The sequence below is a fragment of the Anas acuta genome, chromosome 5, assembly GCF_963932015.1.
Source record: "Anas acuta chromosome 5, bAnaAcu1.1, whole genome shotgun sequence".
Classification (NCBI taxonomy): Eukaryota; Metazoa; Chordata; class Aves; order Anseriformes; family Anatidae; genus Anas; species Anas acuta.
Window position 1 is genome coordinate 58995933 of NC_088983.1, and position 15788 is coordinate 59011720.

Genomic DNA, 15788 nt, shown 5'->3' on the forward strand with positions numbered 1-15788 from the left:
AACTGAATGGCTCCCACACCTTTCCCTGAAGCACAAGAAGGATTTATTTTTTTTTCAGTAGATTTTAGGTTTCATTGCATTTTGTGTAAAGCTCTAAGTACTTGATTGCAAGTTCTGTTCACATGTCTGGAATGAGATTCTTTCAAAAGGTGTTTCTCTGTGGAATAAAAGCACATAATGAATTCTGCTCATTTTCTGGGGAATCATTACTCGCAGCAAAGAAAGTAAACTTTAAATTTACACTTGATATCATAGGTTCTAGAGGGGTGATGAACTGTGACACGAGGCTCTGAATAACTTGAAGCTTAACAGCTGTGAAATTGCAAGAAAACTCATTTGAATATATAAAAAAAAGTATTTGAGTGTGTTATGAACAAGATGCTTCTGCTATCAAAAAAGCATTTAAGAATGGAGGCAGAGACCTTTATGAAGACATTGAAAGTTTTTATCATACTGATCGAGCTTAGATCGTCTCACTTGCTGGGTACTTGATTTACCTGATAAGGGTAATTGCTGGATTTTATGCAGAAAAACCATTGAGGTTCAATAACAGAATGTCATTTCACTGGCTTTGAAAACAACATTATGTAAATACACAGTAATGAGTTCACACCAGGAGAGAGAATTCAATGAGTTTTTTTTCCTTGATCATATGCATTGTCTAAATTTGAACTCCAGATTTGTCGTTGGCTTGACATGTTTTTGATAAACAAGTATTGGGACTTAATGAGCAAGTACAAAGGGTGTAATATCATAGGGGAAACAACGTAAGAATATCAAAATGATTCTAATGGACAGTGAAGTCTCAGCAGTGTAACTTTAATGTCTTACACAAAGAGTCTCTGTAGGTAGAATGATAATGCTCTTTGATGGTCTAACGGCTTCTACTCCTTAGGGATACCCAGTCAGGAATCTTTGAAACGTTTTGTATCAACCTTTTTTTCGTATCCCTTGTCAGTTTTGGATTATTCTTTTCTGTTTAGTTAAATGAATTTCACTTTTGATATATGCTCGAACATGTAGTTCTACTCCATAAAAATGACACAATTGGGTCCCATATTTACTTTATTTCAGCAACTAAATGTCAAGTATATTTACTGTTGAAAGTGTAACTTGATAAGTCCTGTATCTGAAAATTCAAGCGAGGATGCAAGTGTTGTGTTGTTTTTTGTTATTTTTTGTCCATCTTCATTGATGCAGGAAAACTTTTGCAGGAGAAACTATGATTTGGGGCTTGTAGGCGAGTAGACCAGAACTCATTGAACAGCTGTTTTGGTGATGACCAAGAAGGAAAATAAATTCATTTTCTTTCCCTTCTCTGCAAGAGCTGTATATAGGGGTTTGTCATTTAAGATGAGCTATGGCTGACTGTCCACAAGGACCAAATCTGTTCTGTAGCTTGTTGTAGGCTGTGTTAGAAACCTTATGGATGTGTATTCCCTCAGCTGCAGAACTATAGCCAGCCTTTACTACCCAGACCCATTTGCTGTAGAAAAAATCAACTATATCTCAAAGCGTGTGCTCTGAGGTATAATGCCAAGGTTTCTGCCTTCTAACCTAGCCTTCCTTTCTGAAAAAAGTACTTCTCTGCCCAAATTTCTGAAATCTGAAACAAGTTCTTTTTCATGCTCCCCAGAGTTCTCCAGGAGATTTGAACCCTCTAGGTCATCACTGTCTTGAAAAGCCTGAAATTCAGGGCATACAGGCTTTGCAAAAGACTTCATAAAGCAGCCACATTTTAGACATTGTCAAAGTGCAAAAATGCACAGAAAAGACAGTGAGGAACAATCAAGAAGTACATGCAAAACCATCCTATTTGTGTTGTATTAGGAAACCTCTAAGTTCTGGCCATCCCATTTGTTGGGACTATTCCCTCCTCTCTCATTTTTTAGCTCCTCAGTCTTGTCTCCAGGCTCCCATCCGTCTTTCCAAAGTACCAGCCTTTCAAAACAGGAAAAATCCAGCTGTACGTGTTAGGTGGCTGTCTTGTTTGGCTTCGAATCCACCGTGTATGATTTACTGCTTGTGTAGTCAACCTGCAGTCCAAATTGGGAATGTTTTTCCAGATGATCCTGGACTGAAACGAGCACTTTTTCTTTGTCATGACTCCATTTGGATAGATGACTGTGCAGTTTAGTAATTCTGAATCATTATCAACCCAGAATATTCTAGGCAAATACAGAGACCAAAAGGCAAAAGTTAATGACAGCAAAAATTAAAAAATGTTCAGGTAGTGAAATGTGCATTTTTAGCTTTAAAGGAAGCTTTCCAAGGAATTTAAAGCGGCTTGGATTTCTGCTTAGGCTAATTCTGTGGATTTTGCATGTGCTTGTGCAATACATGCTGAAGAGGTGTGACAACAAATCCCCCTCTGTGGGTGCTTGTGCTGCCTTGGTTAGGGGGTGCACCTAGACACAATAATTAAGTAGTCACCTTTGCAGAAATTACATACTTCAAGAAACATTTCTAAGCGTGCTACATCTGCTGACAATTAAACATACAGAATGTTTTCCGTAAAAGTTGTTCTAATGTGTTATGATAAGAACAGATGTTTGCTAATGAACATACTGTGCTTTAATGTTTGAAAATCCAAGACATGCAACATTTATTTGTACTTGAATGTTGTTGGTGTTTTTTGTTTTGTTTTGTTTTTGAAAGAAAGCTATCTTCATTGGGAATTCATAACATTGTTCCTACAAACATGAGTAAGTTTTATTTGGGTGAGATGCGCAGTGTGGGGTTTCCAAGGTGTTACTCCATTTCACGGTAACAAAGCCTGATTATTATTTTTTTTTTTTAAACTGCAAACATCAAAGCATTCTCGATCTTTCCTGTTCCTAGTTTTAATTTCGGAGTGTGTCAGTCTAGAGCAACTGCTGCCATGCCAGTATGTCACTCTGAATAGTACACAGTTACAAATGAAATTAAAAGCAACAGGTCAACAAAAATGTAAGCCTTTGTTGAGAGTTGTAACCCTTTCCAAAGGGTGTGACATTTTAGTGTCCTGGTCTTCGTCAGACAGATTCATTTGAACGTTTTCAAGCTTAAGTATTCCTTCATTCACTTGTTAGAGACAATCTGCCTGTGCAATCTGAAACCTGGGGTGGTTTACTTGGAAGTATATCTGAAGCAGGAAAACAAAGCTCTATGGCAAAAATTTAAATTAAAATCTTAAACCAAGTGATTGACCCTACTTCTCTGACAAAAACAACATCCCTGGGGCACTGACCCCGTGACCCTCTGGGGACCTGGCTGCAGGCTCTGCCCTCCCAACCTGTGTTGCCCCATGGGGCTCATTGGCTACAGCTGGGAGCCTTCCCGTCCAGCCTGCCCAGATCATGGGGCCTCTTCAGGGTGCCCTAAAGGTCCCCCGTCCTCCTCAGACTCCCCTCTTGGGAAGCCTAAACCCTGACCTGCCCCAAATCTCCCATGCCATGTCTCTTTCCCAGTCTGGAGCCTCTGCATTCCCTGGAATACCCCCTGCCAGCAAAACCCCTCTGCAGCACCTCTCCATGGCTGTGAGAGGTGGGTGCACACACCTGGCTGGGAGGGGAGGCAAGATGGCACAAATTAGCTTAATTGGCACTGACCAGCCTCACCAGGCACCTCCCCACTCCAGCTTGACCCACAGCTGCTGCTTGTGCTGCCCTCAAAATTTGGTCTCAGTACACAGCTAATGGGGAATGAAGACGGAGATGTGATAGTAAGTATTTGGATTTATTGCACATAATAAGATTCCTGATTTCAGTGCTCTTCGTGTTACTCTGACTGCAGTGGAACTGATCCTGGTGTCTCCATGCTCTTGAAGCTGGTAGATATTTTCCCTAGAGAGTTCTAAAGGGCACGTTGAAAGCCAGGGTAAGCTTATCAGAAGCTGATCCTTGAAGAGCTCAGTCAGGATGCTTAGGTGAAAATCCATTTTGACCACATATCCAGAACTATGTACATGTATGCATGTAGTTATTCGTTTATTTATTTTTTTCATTTGTTTCAGCTATTTAAGATAAAAATTCTGAAAAGCGTGTACTGGCTGTGGTGAGATCCCTTGCATATTTGGTTATTCCAAATTCTCGCTCTTTGTCCTTACTTGGGAGGGGTGGAAAGCTTGTTCAGCAGCTTGTGAAGTGCAGTTCATTTTCTGATCCTCTAACCCCTTACCAAATATCCTGTGAGAGCAATTTGTTGTCTTGCTAGGTAATATAACAAACTATAAAAACACTCTATTAGCTGTAGAGTAGTTGCAAGTTAGTAACTTTGCTAGGGGCATGCAGAATTTATCTTTTCATGTTCAGAAAATCAATGAAAGTTTTTTTTTTTTTTTTTTTTTTTTTAATTATTATTATTGTATAGTCCAGGAATTTCATTCTCATCCACCAAAAAAACAAACCAAGCTAGCGAGGAAATCTGTGCTAGTATTCTACACAGCTCTATTCTTTCTTTCTTTGCTTGTCTCTTCCATTCCTCTCTTTCCAGAGTGAAGTCCTTTGCATACTTGTTAATGTTGTTTAAAAACGTTAACGTGTTATGTTTGATATAACTATTACAGAAGATTTATCCAAACTTTATACAATAGAGGTTTTTGTTTTGTTTTGTTTTTATTAGAAATTGAGAATATTTGCTACAGATCTGGAAGACCTGAAACTTAGAACAAACTCAGCTCAGAGCAGACACAGCTTTTTGTTTGTTTAAAGCTAGAGAACTGTGAATTATAGCTAAAGAAACTTTTCTAAAGTAACAGTATTTGTTCAATACTTAATCTGTAGAAAGGCAAAGTTCTTGCTGGTCAAGGCGCTTCCATTTGTGTTTGTCTGGACATGTTTCTAAAAGATGAGGCAGGCAAGTAAGTTTTCTCCCCAGTCTCTCTCCCACCCATCTTAAAAGCCATCTTAAAATAAATGATTTTTACAAGATTCTTTAGTTCTTTTCTGAAAACAGCGGGAGTTGTTAAATTTCAGTAAGACCGTGCCTTTAGCTACAATGTCACTTACATTCTCACAGAATTGCTTATTTAGCATAAAGAAGGCAAATCTTGCTGTAATTCTGTAGGTTGTGATGTAAAAATAATTACCACCCCTGTCAAGTGTTATTTTCTCCATATTGCAGCTTCTTCCCAGGAAACTTGATGTGAATTGTGGTATAATATGATGTTAAGCTACAGTTTGCGTGCAGTAAAACGATGCAGAGAACAGGCATTATACCACTCAGTTTTAATGCCACATAATAAATGACATATTTATCATGGGGATTGTGGGGAAGAGGCCAGTTGCTTTAGGGCACCAGATCCTGGTCCCATTGAAACCACCAGGAGTCTAGCCGTTGACTTTGCTCATGCCAAGATTTGGATTGTGAATGTTGGTAACTATTCAACTGCAGAACAATAGCAAAATCATGTTCAGCATTAAACAACAAAACAAAACCTTCATTCATATTCCCCCATATTTATTGTTTCTTATAAATACTAATGTATTCAAAGCCCGTCTTAAAAGACCTATGATTTTGTAATTAAATTTGGGCAGAAAACAGAACTACCTCTCTCATCCAACAAGCAAAGTATAGATGTATATATTGGTGAAATACTGGCTCATCTACATGAAGGAAAAGGAACGCTGCCGAGTGGCTCAGCTTGCAAAGGTAGCATAAAGATTCTTTACTGTTTGTGCAGGTGAAGATCAGAGATGCTATCCAACAAAAAAAGACTTGAATTCTAAAGAAACATGGATTTAAATAAACAGTTCCTTAGGTAAAAATAAGTCCAAACACCAAGTCTAAGTTAGCAAACATGCTTGTGTGCACTCTTTTTGTAATTACCGTTCCCCATATAAATGTCTTGTGCAAAAATGACAATATCTCATCTTGCCCCCTGATTTTATGTCTTTGTTCTAATTTTGCTCTTGCTAACTTGCAGTAGATCCAGCCATGCTCTGCGACTTTGGAAGCAGAGGTAGGTTGGTATCAGCTGAAAGATCTCCAAAGCAAATGTTGAACTGATCAGGTTCTGCAGCTGCCCTGCATGCTGGGGGGGATGACAACAATTCTATGAAAGGGTGTTTAAAAAACCATTAAAACAAAAAAACTGTGTGGAACGTAGACATTCCATAACATGCTGGAACATTACCAGAATTTTTCTATTCTTCACCATGAAGCCAAAAAGGTCTTGTGAGTTCCTAGTTTTCTTATGTAGGAATGCCCTGACAGCGACTACCAAGTTTTCTCCTAGTTCCACCTTGATAATGCAGGGTACTGCATCAGCTGTGTAATATGAAGTTACCAAACACCAACATGTTTCAACAAACATTTATTTTTTTCTGTTGCGCTCCTCCTGGGAGACTTCTTTATTCTGAAACTTTTTTGTTGCTTTCTGATGTTTCTAAGACTCTTGTACTTTCCTAGGAAATTTAAGTTTTGAAAACTTCTGAACTTGGGCTTCCAGATATTTGCTCTTTTGAATTTTTTGAGATAATGTGGTTGGTTACTTCAAAATAAGTCTTCCTTTTTAGGGATTTTTTTTTTATTTCTATATCACTCTACTTTGTTAGAATTTGTTTTCACTCGAATATTAATTTTCTGGAGAACAGAAACAGTGGCTTCCCAGGCAGGACATGCACAGTGTCTCTCGTGTAATTTTGTGTTTTCTAATAATTATAAGCAGACATCAGAATTTTTGATTTTGCTTTTTATTTAATTTTGCCAAGCTTATCAATCTTCTTACTTGCAGTTACAATGTTCTGTGCAGTGTTGTGAGGTGAATAAGGTAGTGGCTGTTACTGGAAAGGCTTTCTCTTGTAAGCCTGAAGACTTCTTAAACAGGAATGCCGGTTTGTGTGGAATAAAATCTAGATGGGATGTTGTAATGAAAAATAAATGCCAGCCCATTAGAAGAATGAGATTTTATGTAATGGAGTTCACAGAGATTGAGGATGAAATCGTTGCAGGGTGGAGGAGAAAACATTAATGCCGAAGCTTGTATTAACTCATTTGGAATAATTCGGCATAATAAGAGGTATATTTGCTGTAAAATGTGTAAACTGAATGTTGTCGTGGAGTACATGTAAAAATAAACTTTATTATAGAGAATTCGATAAGCAGGAAGTTTGATAGAGATTATTTTCTAGTATCAAATTATCTTTTCACTTAGGCAAGATGAAAGCTGTCTAGTTTATGGCTTTGTTTACTGGCCCAAGTAAGTATGTAGTTATTCCATGCACGTGGAATATGTTTGTGGAAACACATGATGTTTATCTCTTAAACAGTATTGTGGTTTGGTTTTACCATAAAATTCCAAAGTGGCAATGAGCACTAACATGACTACTTACGTCCTATTTGTGGTAGGATGTAATTTGTGGATATTTGCTTTTATCATTTTTGTGTGTGTTTTCATCTCTGCTGATTATTCTTTTTGTGCCCAAGTTAGCTGAATTCGAAACTCCAATTTAAGAGAGATGCGCGAATTAGGTCATCTTATGTATATTGTTATAAAAAATTATTTTGGAGAACTAGCATGAGATGAGCAAGATAAGGTCTGCTGTATCTGAAATCCCACTGTAGGCTCTTCAGTGGATCAGATCAGTTCTAACAAAATTATAGTTATATTGTCAGCTAATAATTCAGAAGTGGATCTGTAGTATTGGCAGAAAAAGTGGCTTGACTGCTGTCTAAGTTTTAAAACTTTTTTAATTTAAATAAGTAACAAGAGCAAAACAAAACACATTTTGAAATTTTAATGAATTATTTCTGCCAGTCAATATATTTTTTTCTTCATGTAAACATTTGAATAACTGTGTGGTTCTAGCTGAGATGCCTTAGCAAGTAAATGTAAAACGTAATCATCGTTTCAGAAAAATTGAAGTTGTTTGTATGATTTTCGGTGTATTTTAGTTTGTTTTCATTCTGAGATAGTCTAGTAGTGCATCTGGTTCATACGTGTGTCCCCCTGTGATATGGTTAAATAATGCTTCTTTTTAGCTACGTGTCCATCAGTTTCCATTATTTTTTTCTCTCTACTGTTTAACTTTCCTAACTTTCTGATTGTGCACTTCCTTTGAATTGTTTTTCAGTTTTCTAAATGTGATTCAGGGACTAGCTGTGTGCTTATGCTTGCATTTATGTTCCTTTCTGCTGTAGGTTTTATGCAATTCTGTGTTCATCTGCAAAATGCCATTAATACTTAGCTTATTAAAGGAGAAACAGACAATCTTGTACAAAGACTTTCTTACTGGCTAAATATTATATTTTTCTTGCACATTTCCATCTTTGTTTAATGGAACGTTTACCCTCAGTTTTTATTTAAGTGTTTTCCAGGCAAAATGCAAGCATTTTCATTCCAGCCTCCACTTTTTTTTTTTTTTATTTTTATTTTTAATTATCTTGGGTCTTTTTGAACATCCTTCTTCCTTCATAGTTTGTCTTTCTTACAACTTTTTTTCATACTATTAGTAGTTGTGGGGTTCTTGTTTCTGTGTTGTGTTTTCTTATGTGAATGTTACAGTTGATTTTTCTGTGGTGACTTCTGTAGCTCTGATTACTTCCTTCACAGTAGCTCTTCTACAGTATTCAAGACTGCCAGGACAGCCATTCCTTCTGTGTACTTTTGAACTAATTGGGCATCACTTACACAGTTTAAAATGCAAATAAATTGTTTTAAGACATAAAGCCTGGATACTGCGTTTTTCCAGTTTATATGATCACAGCAACCAACACTGTATTAAAAGAGCCCGACTTCTTTCGCTAGTCAATATGTGACAGCTTTCTCTGTTCAAGTGGTTGGTAATACCTCTACTTCTATGTTTTCATCCTTACAGCTTTGGGATTTGTAGTTTATGATCTAGAACAGCCTTCTTCCCATTAACAAGCCATAACAGTAGATGCATATTTAAGAACAGCAACTGTTTTTTTTTTTCTTTTTTTTTTTCTCTCTCAGACTCCTAATTATTTGCATTGCTGAGCTACATAATGAAAATCAGAGCAATAATGTATTTTTTTGTGAACTCTGCTTTTCATTAAGGTTTATGGAAATTTAATCCAATTTATGGACTTTCACATCCGGATTTTAATGTTGACATTGTTCACTTCCATTTTTCATATGGCATTTTAAACACACAGAAAACATAAAAGTCTAGAAATGGATTTCAAAAGGAACCAGAAGAGGCTGGTGGGTTTGTAAACATTAACATGCCACCAGGACCTCCTTTGCAGTCTTATTTTTTATTCCTTGATGACATTATTATCTTATTTAGAGACACGTTTTGACAATGAGAAAACTAAGATGTTCAAAAATGTAAAAAAATATTAGTAGAAGATGGAAAATACCTGTATGCATAACTGATCTAGTATCTCATAGACAGTGGATAAATATTTTTTTTTTTTTTCGAATGCAGCATTATAGCAATGGTACCCAACAATATGCCCATGATTTCTGCAAAGCCCTCTGAATTCTACAATTGCAAATTGTTTCCAAGACTCTGCTATTTCATCATTATTACCTATTATTTTCTACAGTCAAAGTGTAAAACTGTGCAGGGTGTTCACAGTATTCCTTTGCAAAAAGTCTAATACAACTTGCTACCATTGTTTCCCTTTTAATTAAAAAAAAATAAATCTCAATTTGGTTCCATAGCTCTTTCATGCTTTCTTGTCAGGTATCAAAGCGTGGAAATTTGGTACGCAGAGCGTGGTGGCTGTTAAATTTAACAGGAGTTCAAGATGTGACTGGGTAAATCCATACGAGTCAAAATTGAAAAAATTCTGAGCCAGAATTTGTTTGGGGAGCGCGATGCTGGAGTGGTACCAATACGTATGTTCCTCCTTGCCCTGCTTCCTGAGGTATCTGCCAGTGAATATTGGGCTGGGGGACGAGGAGGTTGTCTTGAGCTTTGCCCAGGAGGACTTTGCCACGTGCCGTAAGTGATGGGCTCCACAGTCTTTCCATGTCCCTGCTTCTTAAGAGGTGCTGGTGGACCTGCAGCGCAGCCTGGCTGCTCCCACGGACTCATTCTCCATATACACACGTGCTTCAGTCGTTTCCTCAAATGCCAGTCCTTCAGCTCTGTTGACTATTTTAGGCTTCATTCGCTGTTGCAAATTTATTGTCTTGCTGAGAAGCTGCAGATAAAATTTCAAAAGGAAAGAACTATATTGCAGAACAAAAGGAAGATGCTGCTGCATCGACTTGCTTACTGCTAGCAACAGCTTTATTTACCATAAAGGTAAATGAGACTCCCTCGAGCAGAGACTATGAGTAGTTATAAGCAAATGTCAGCAGATCTTATGAACTCTTTTAGTTAATTCAACTTTTGAACCATTTCCCACTCTTTTGAGGCTTTTATCAAGCTGCTGTCATGTTCTGCTGAAAATTAGAAGGTCTTTTCAAAGCTATGCGGCTGAAAAGGAAAAAAGGCTTTCAGTGTGAGTATGCTCCTACTGAGCTCTGTGCAGGCGATGCTGAAATCATGGTGTACATCTGGATGTTAGTGTAGCAATTCTTAAAGTGATTCATGAAGGTTCTTGGTGTTAGATGCCTTGGGGCTTGCTGTGTTTTTCTGGGACAGTGCACATACCTGCAGCATGAACAGGCAGATAAATAAGTGGAGTGGGACTCAATATTTTAAATATACTTTTAAATTAAAATTTGTAAATATGACTTCATGTTTTTTAGCTGATGCAGGAAAATGTACATAACTGGAGAGTTCATACATGTAGATTGTGTCTTCTTCACAAGTATTCTTGTTTGTCTTCTTTTGCTTGTGAGCCTTCAGACTTTGTTGGTAGTGGCATTTCCCATAGGTCTGAGGGGACCGATTGCACGGTGCCAGGGCAGTAGCACAATCATGTTGGGAGCTGTGCTGTCTTGCTGGTGTTGTGGTGGCAAGGGTATATAGGAGAATTTGTAGAAGAGCCTCAAATAAAAACTTTACAGGGAAGGGCATTGAAATGCTATCAAAGCTGGACCATTAGCTTTTACAATCTTTTTTAGTTCCTTGCCATTTGAATAGGAAAATAACCAGAGTCTTCCCCTGACATCGATAGGTGCTTCCTCTTGTGCTAAATACCTTTTTCTTTCCATTTTTGTTCTTCTACTATTATTTTTCTATAAATTCTTATGAGAATAATCTGACTTTCAAGCTTTTGAACTATTTAGAATGTTTTTTTTTTTTTTTTTTTTTCTTTTTGGTACACTTCTGATTTCAGATTTCAGTTATGGCTGTCAGGGCCAAAAGAAAGCAAGAGCCTTGCCTCGAGATATTTTTCCTGTTTAAATTGCAAAGACCAAGAAATCTCTTAGGTCCTATCTTTGATGAGATCCAAGTATTGAAAATTTGAAGTAAACTTCTAAGTGTTGTATGCTGTTTATATGACTAGAGCATCCGGACTGAATTCACTGATTAATTGAGAAGTCATAGAGAAGATGAGGCTGTCTGTTTTACCTGACACTTCTTCCTGCGTGCCTCCAGGCCAGCAGACCAGTCCCAACATTTAATGGTAAATCTTGCAAGATCTTTCACATCAAATCAGTCTCGTGATCTGTTGTGTCTGCAGATCAGAAGTCTGGTGATGTATCAAAAGAAGTAAGAGTATGCCAAGATTTTTTTTGAAGTAGCAATGGAAGTCTTTTGAAATAATCAAGCTAAGCAAATAGCATGGACTCACTTAGTGTACTGAATATGCTCAGGTTTGCTGGAATGCATAAAATCAGATACAGACTATGCAACTGACTGCTAATGAATGTGAGTAGAGGCTTAATTGATGCAATTGGAGGGTTGGTGGTAGGAGGATTTGAGGGCTGCAAACCTCATATGTAGATGGAGGAGTAAAATTATCTTTGCATTTTAAGGATTGTTATTTTTTTTTTCTATAAATAAAGTGGTTTGGGGACAGAAAACAATATGGCACCCATTTGGTGTTTGTTCTTGCATTTCCAAAGGCAGAAATCCATAGTCTGAGTGTGTCTCTCCTGGTCTTTAATAAGTATACTCTAAAACCAGGTTCATGTTAGCTGTGCTGATTTAGGAAGGCAGCTTGTGTTTTTGTTGCTGATTTGGCCAAGCAGCAAGATGCAAGTACCAGTCCTTCCACAAACATACGTAAATGTGGGACCATACATACCTAACCATATACTGTTGTTTTGATGGAGAGGGCTAGAAAGAAGCAGCACCATCTACTGACTGAAATGCATCATTACCAAGCCCAATCAGATGAACAGAAACTGTCATGCAATCTGTGTGTCCTAACCATGTGAATGTAATTACAAGACCTCCGTGGTTTATTAGCTAACTAAATAGCAGTAATAGCTTCAGTTCTGCTTCCTACTTCTGTGTTTTTTTTTTTTTTTTTTTTTTTTTTTTTCCTTCTTTCTTGTTTTAATGTTACCTTGTATCGATACAGGTTTAAAAGCTGATCTTGCCAGCTTCCTGCCAATTCAGTTGACAGTGAGGACTTTTAGCTATTTGTTGATGCTGCTTGTAGCTGTTGGGGAGCGATGGAGCTTGAGTGATGGGAAGCTGTTGAAATAGTCTCCATAACTAAGGTGCTAGGTAGGATGGCAGGTGCAAACCGAAGCTTCAGATCCTCAAAGGTATTTACGAACACAATGAATATTTTGGAGCTGATTTTCTATTGGGAGTAGGAGTTCACCTTTGGGAAAATTGGTCTTGTACAGGGGAATTTCTCCTTGGCTTTAATGGAATACTTAGCAAAATTTGTTCTCCTTCCTGCTTAGGTACTATCTGTTCCAAATGCATTGTTATTAGTCAATACAGCTAAAGTGTGTAACCTGTGAGAATAGGGTATCTCCTGTTGAAAGCTTTATTCTTGCACGTGTGCACAAATTTAAGTTGATTCTTATTTGTTTTATAAGGCTCTTTCTCTTTACGGTATTTTACAGTTATTTTACAATTAAAGTTATATGTTGCTCTATAGTCCATTGCTGTAAAATAATTTGTACTGCAGGAAGAAAAGTCCTGTCACGGTCAATTGGAATTTTCCACTAATGCAGGTACAAATTTCCAGATCTAGGAAGGTGATAAGGGTAAAACTATTTTCCCTCACTCTCTCTGTCCAGATAAGACTGATAAATGTTTCCTCTAGAATAGAGCCGTAATGTGTTGTAATCCAAGAGGTGACTGAAAGGAATTTTGACAAAAAAATAAAAAAATTAGGTCTCTTACAAATTAATTGGAACTCTTATTGTCTATTACAGGTCTTCTGAACGTTTTGAAGATCTTTTGTAAAAGACATAGAGCACTACATTCTTTTTGATACTCTATTTATATCCTGTCTGTTCTTAACAGCAAATTTTATAAATGTGGTATTTAGTCATAAGCTATCACTCCAGAAACTTTTTAAATCCAAATTGCTTTACCTGTCCCTTAGAAATGCATCATAATCACTGGTTCAGAAGACAAAAGAGGTAAATGGTTTTCGAAGTATTTGAAAGCAAGGCCAGTTACAAGCATGAATTTGAAATTGTAAGAATCACTGTCTTACAGTTTTATTCTTGAATGTATGCTTAACGTTCCAAAAATATTTCATTTCCAAATGCTGTACCTGAATTTTAATTCAGCTTTCAATATTTTATGGGTGGATTTGTTGAAATGGTTCCCACTGGGTTAGTTAATTATCTGATTTCATGGGCGCAACGTGTCAAGGCATCAGAGCGGGGAAAAATTCCAAGTGCAAGTAACTGATTTCTTGTTGTTAGATCACCAAAATATTTGTGTGTGTGGTGGATTCCTTTCCCCTGTGCGTAATAGATAACTTTTTATCACAGTTGCACGGAAAGCTTGAGCCTCTGGAGTGTGTCAGGTTCTGGCATATGTTTCCCTGGCCTGAAATAAAGACTTGCTATGGAAACACTGAATTCTGTAAGCTTTAGCATTAGTGGGATGCATCTCTTTCAACAGACTTCAGAGTTGTAGAAATCCCCCCACTTTATAATATAGCTAACTTCTTAAATTTGAGAGTCCTTACTGTATTGTGTCTGGTCTGAGTTGACTAACCTGGTGAGGCTTTGCAGAGGTAGTATGTACCACCTTTGACCTGTCTTAAATTTGGAAAAAGGAAGTAATTTTTCAAAATGAAATCTGAATCAGATGAAGATTGGATAAAATGAAGTCAGATCATATAATGGTAAATGTAGCTGTGGGGCTGAGGGAAAAAAAAAGTGGTAACAAGTTGATATTTATAATCATGCAAGAATATCTCTGTTCTTTGTTCTGCAATTGAAATATGCCTCTATCCTGTGTCAAAGCATGCGTAACTTAGTGATAGCTGTTCCATAAAAGTTGTATTCATACTTCAGCAATACTTTTCTATCCCAGTGTCTTAATTCCCAGTGACAACTCTGCTAAGTCATGCTTAAGGAACTATTAAGTTTATCCCTTGTCCTGAATGCCTGAATCAGTATTTATGAATTTTCAGTACTCCCTGGATAAGCTTTAATTATCCCTGAAGAAACCATAATGCCACGGATTACCTCTGGGGCAGGGGGAGAGAACTGTTTTGGTGCCTCATAAACCTCTTAGAAACTGCAGGCTCGTACTTATGAAAAATAAGTACTTTGTGACATTTGCCTAAAACGCAGATGGAGACTCTCTGCTATATCCTGCTCTGCAGATCATAAGCAGAGATTACGTTGCATTAGGCCTCCATGTTCATTGAGTTCCTGAAATTTTCATTCAGCTTGAGTAATGTTTTTCATAAAAAAGATTTTTCTTTTTTTCTTTTTTTTTTTTTAGAATGTAATTGGAATTTGGAGTACAACTCTAAAGCTGTAAAATTATCTCAGGGAATTAAATTCTCAGGAAATTAGAAATTACGATAGTGTTCATTTTTTTTCCAGATTTGAATTTGAGATTGGTTTCTCATCTCAGAAACATTAAATAAACCCCAGCATTTGAACACTTGGAGCTGTACTTTGTCTCTATGTTATGTTATTTGCAAACCCAAATACTGGAAGTTGAAATCCAAATATTTTCTTTGGTTTCTTTGTTCCTTATGCTTTCCTCTTAAAGTGTTATCTAGTTTCAGACTTTTCTCAAGGTTTGCTGAAAGCACCGGGAGATTTAATAAACTTTCCAGTGGGCCACCCTCCAGCTTTTTGTATGTAAAGAAATTGTTGTCCATTTCTTGTGTTCTACTGTTTCAGTGCAACAAGGAAAAAAATATTTGATCACCTCCTGAATAAATGCCATGACTAGGATTTGGGAAAATCAAAAGAAAAGTGCTAAACCAGTAGTCAATTTATACCGAACATGTAATTATAAAATCAGTGTAGGAGTTTAGGTTCTTCCTTGTTCGCTAATGAAAAGACTAGTTAGGAGTTGAATGTAATTAGTGTAGTATTTGTCCCCTATTATTTCAGATGTCAGATATTACCTTGATACTCCACATAAAAATAACAAGATGATGTCAAGAAATCTTATAATACTTTGAGTAACAACTTCTCAAGAAGTGGGATAAGATGGAAGTGATTAATCAAGTTAACTGGATTTATTTTAACTTTTTAAATACTTGGTATCTGTGTACTTAATTGATATGTGCATGGGAAATACTGTAGATCTGGGGAGAGACACTAATTTAGCAGACCACTTCTGTTGAAGTTGAACTAAACCACTTGTTCTGCTCTTCTCTGATTGGTGTAGCTATGAATTAGCGGACAACAGAACACAAATTCCTCGTAACTGGAAGTGATTATTGGGTAGAAGATTTGCTAGCCCTAGAAATGGAATTATTCATATAATAACATCAATCACTAGCAGATAAAATAGTAACACCGCAGTGAAGAGCGTCCGGTT

General features: G+C 37.1%; 1 protein-coding gene across 2 annotated transcripts in view; it reads left to right on the plus strand.

Moving 5' to 3' along the window:
* SPON1 (spondin 1) overlaps window positions 1-15788 on the plus strand; it is a 309754-nt gene that overhangs the window by 92442 nt on the left and 201524 nt on the right. Inside the window, exon 1 of one of the 2 annotated variants that reach the window (XM_068685130.1) lies at window positions 3685-3703. The exons of the other annotated variant lie outside the window; for it this stretch is intronic. Coding sequence (XP_068541231.1) covers window position 3703 — 1 coding nt within the window. The 5' untranslated portion in view covers window positions 3685-3702. Of the gene's footprint in view, window positions 1-3684; window positions 3704-15788 lie in introns of those variants that run through there. 2 annotated transcript variants of the gene reach the window in all.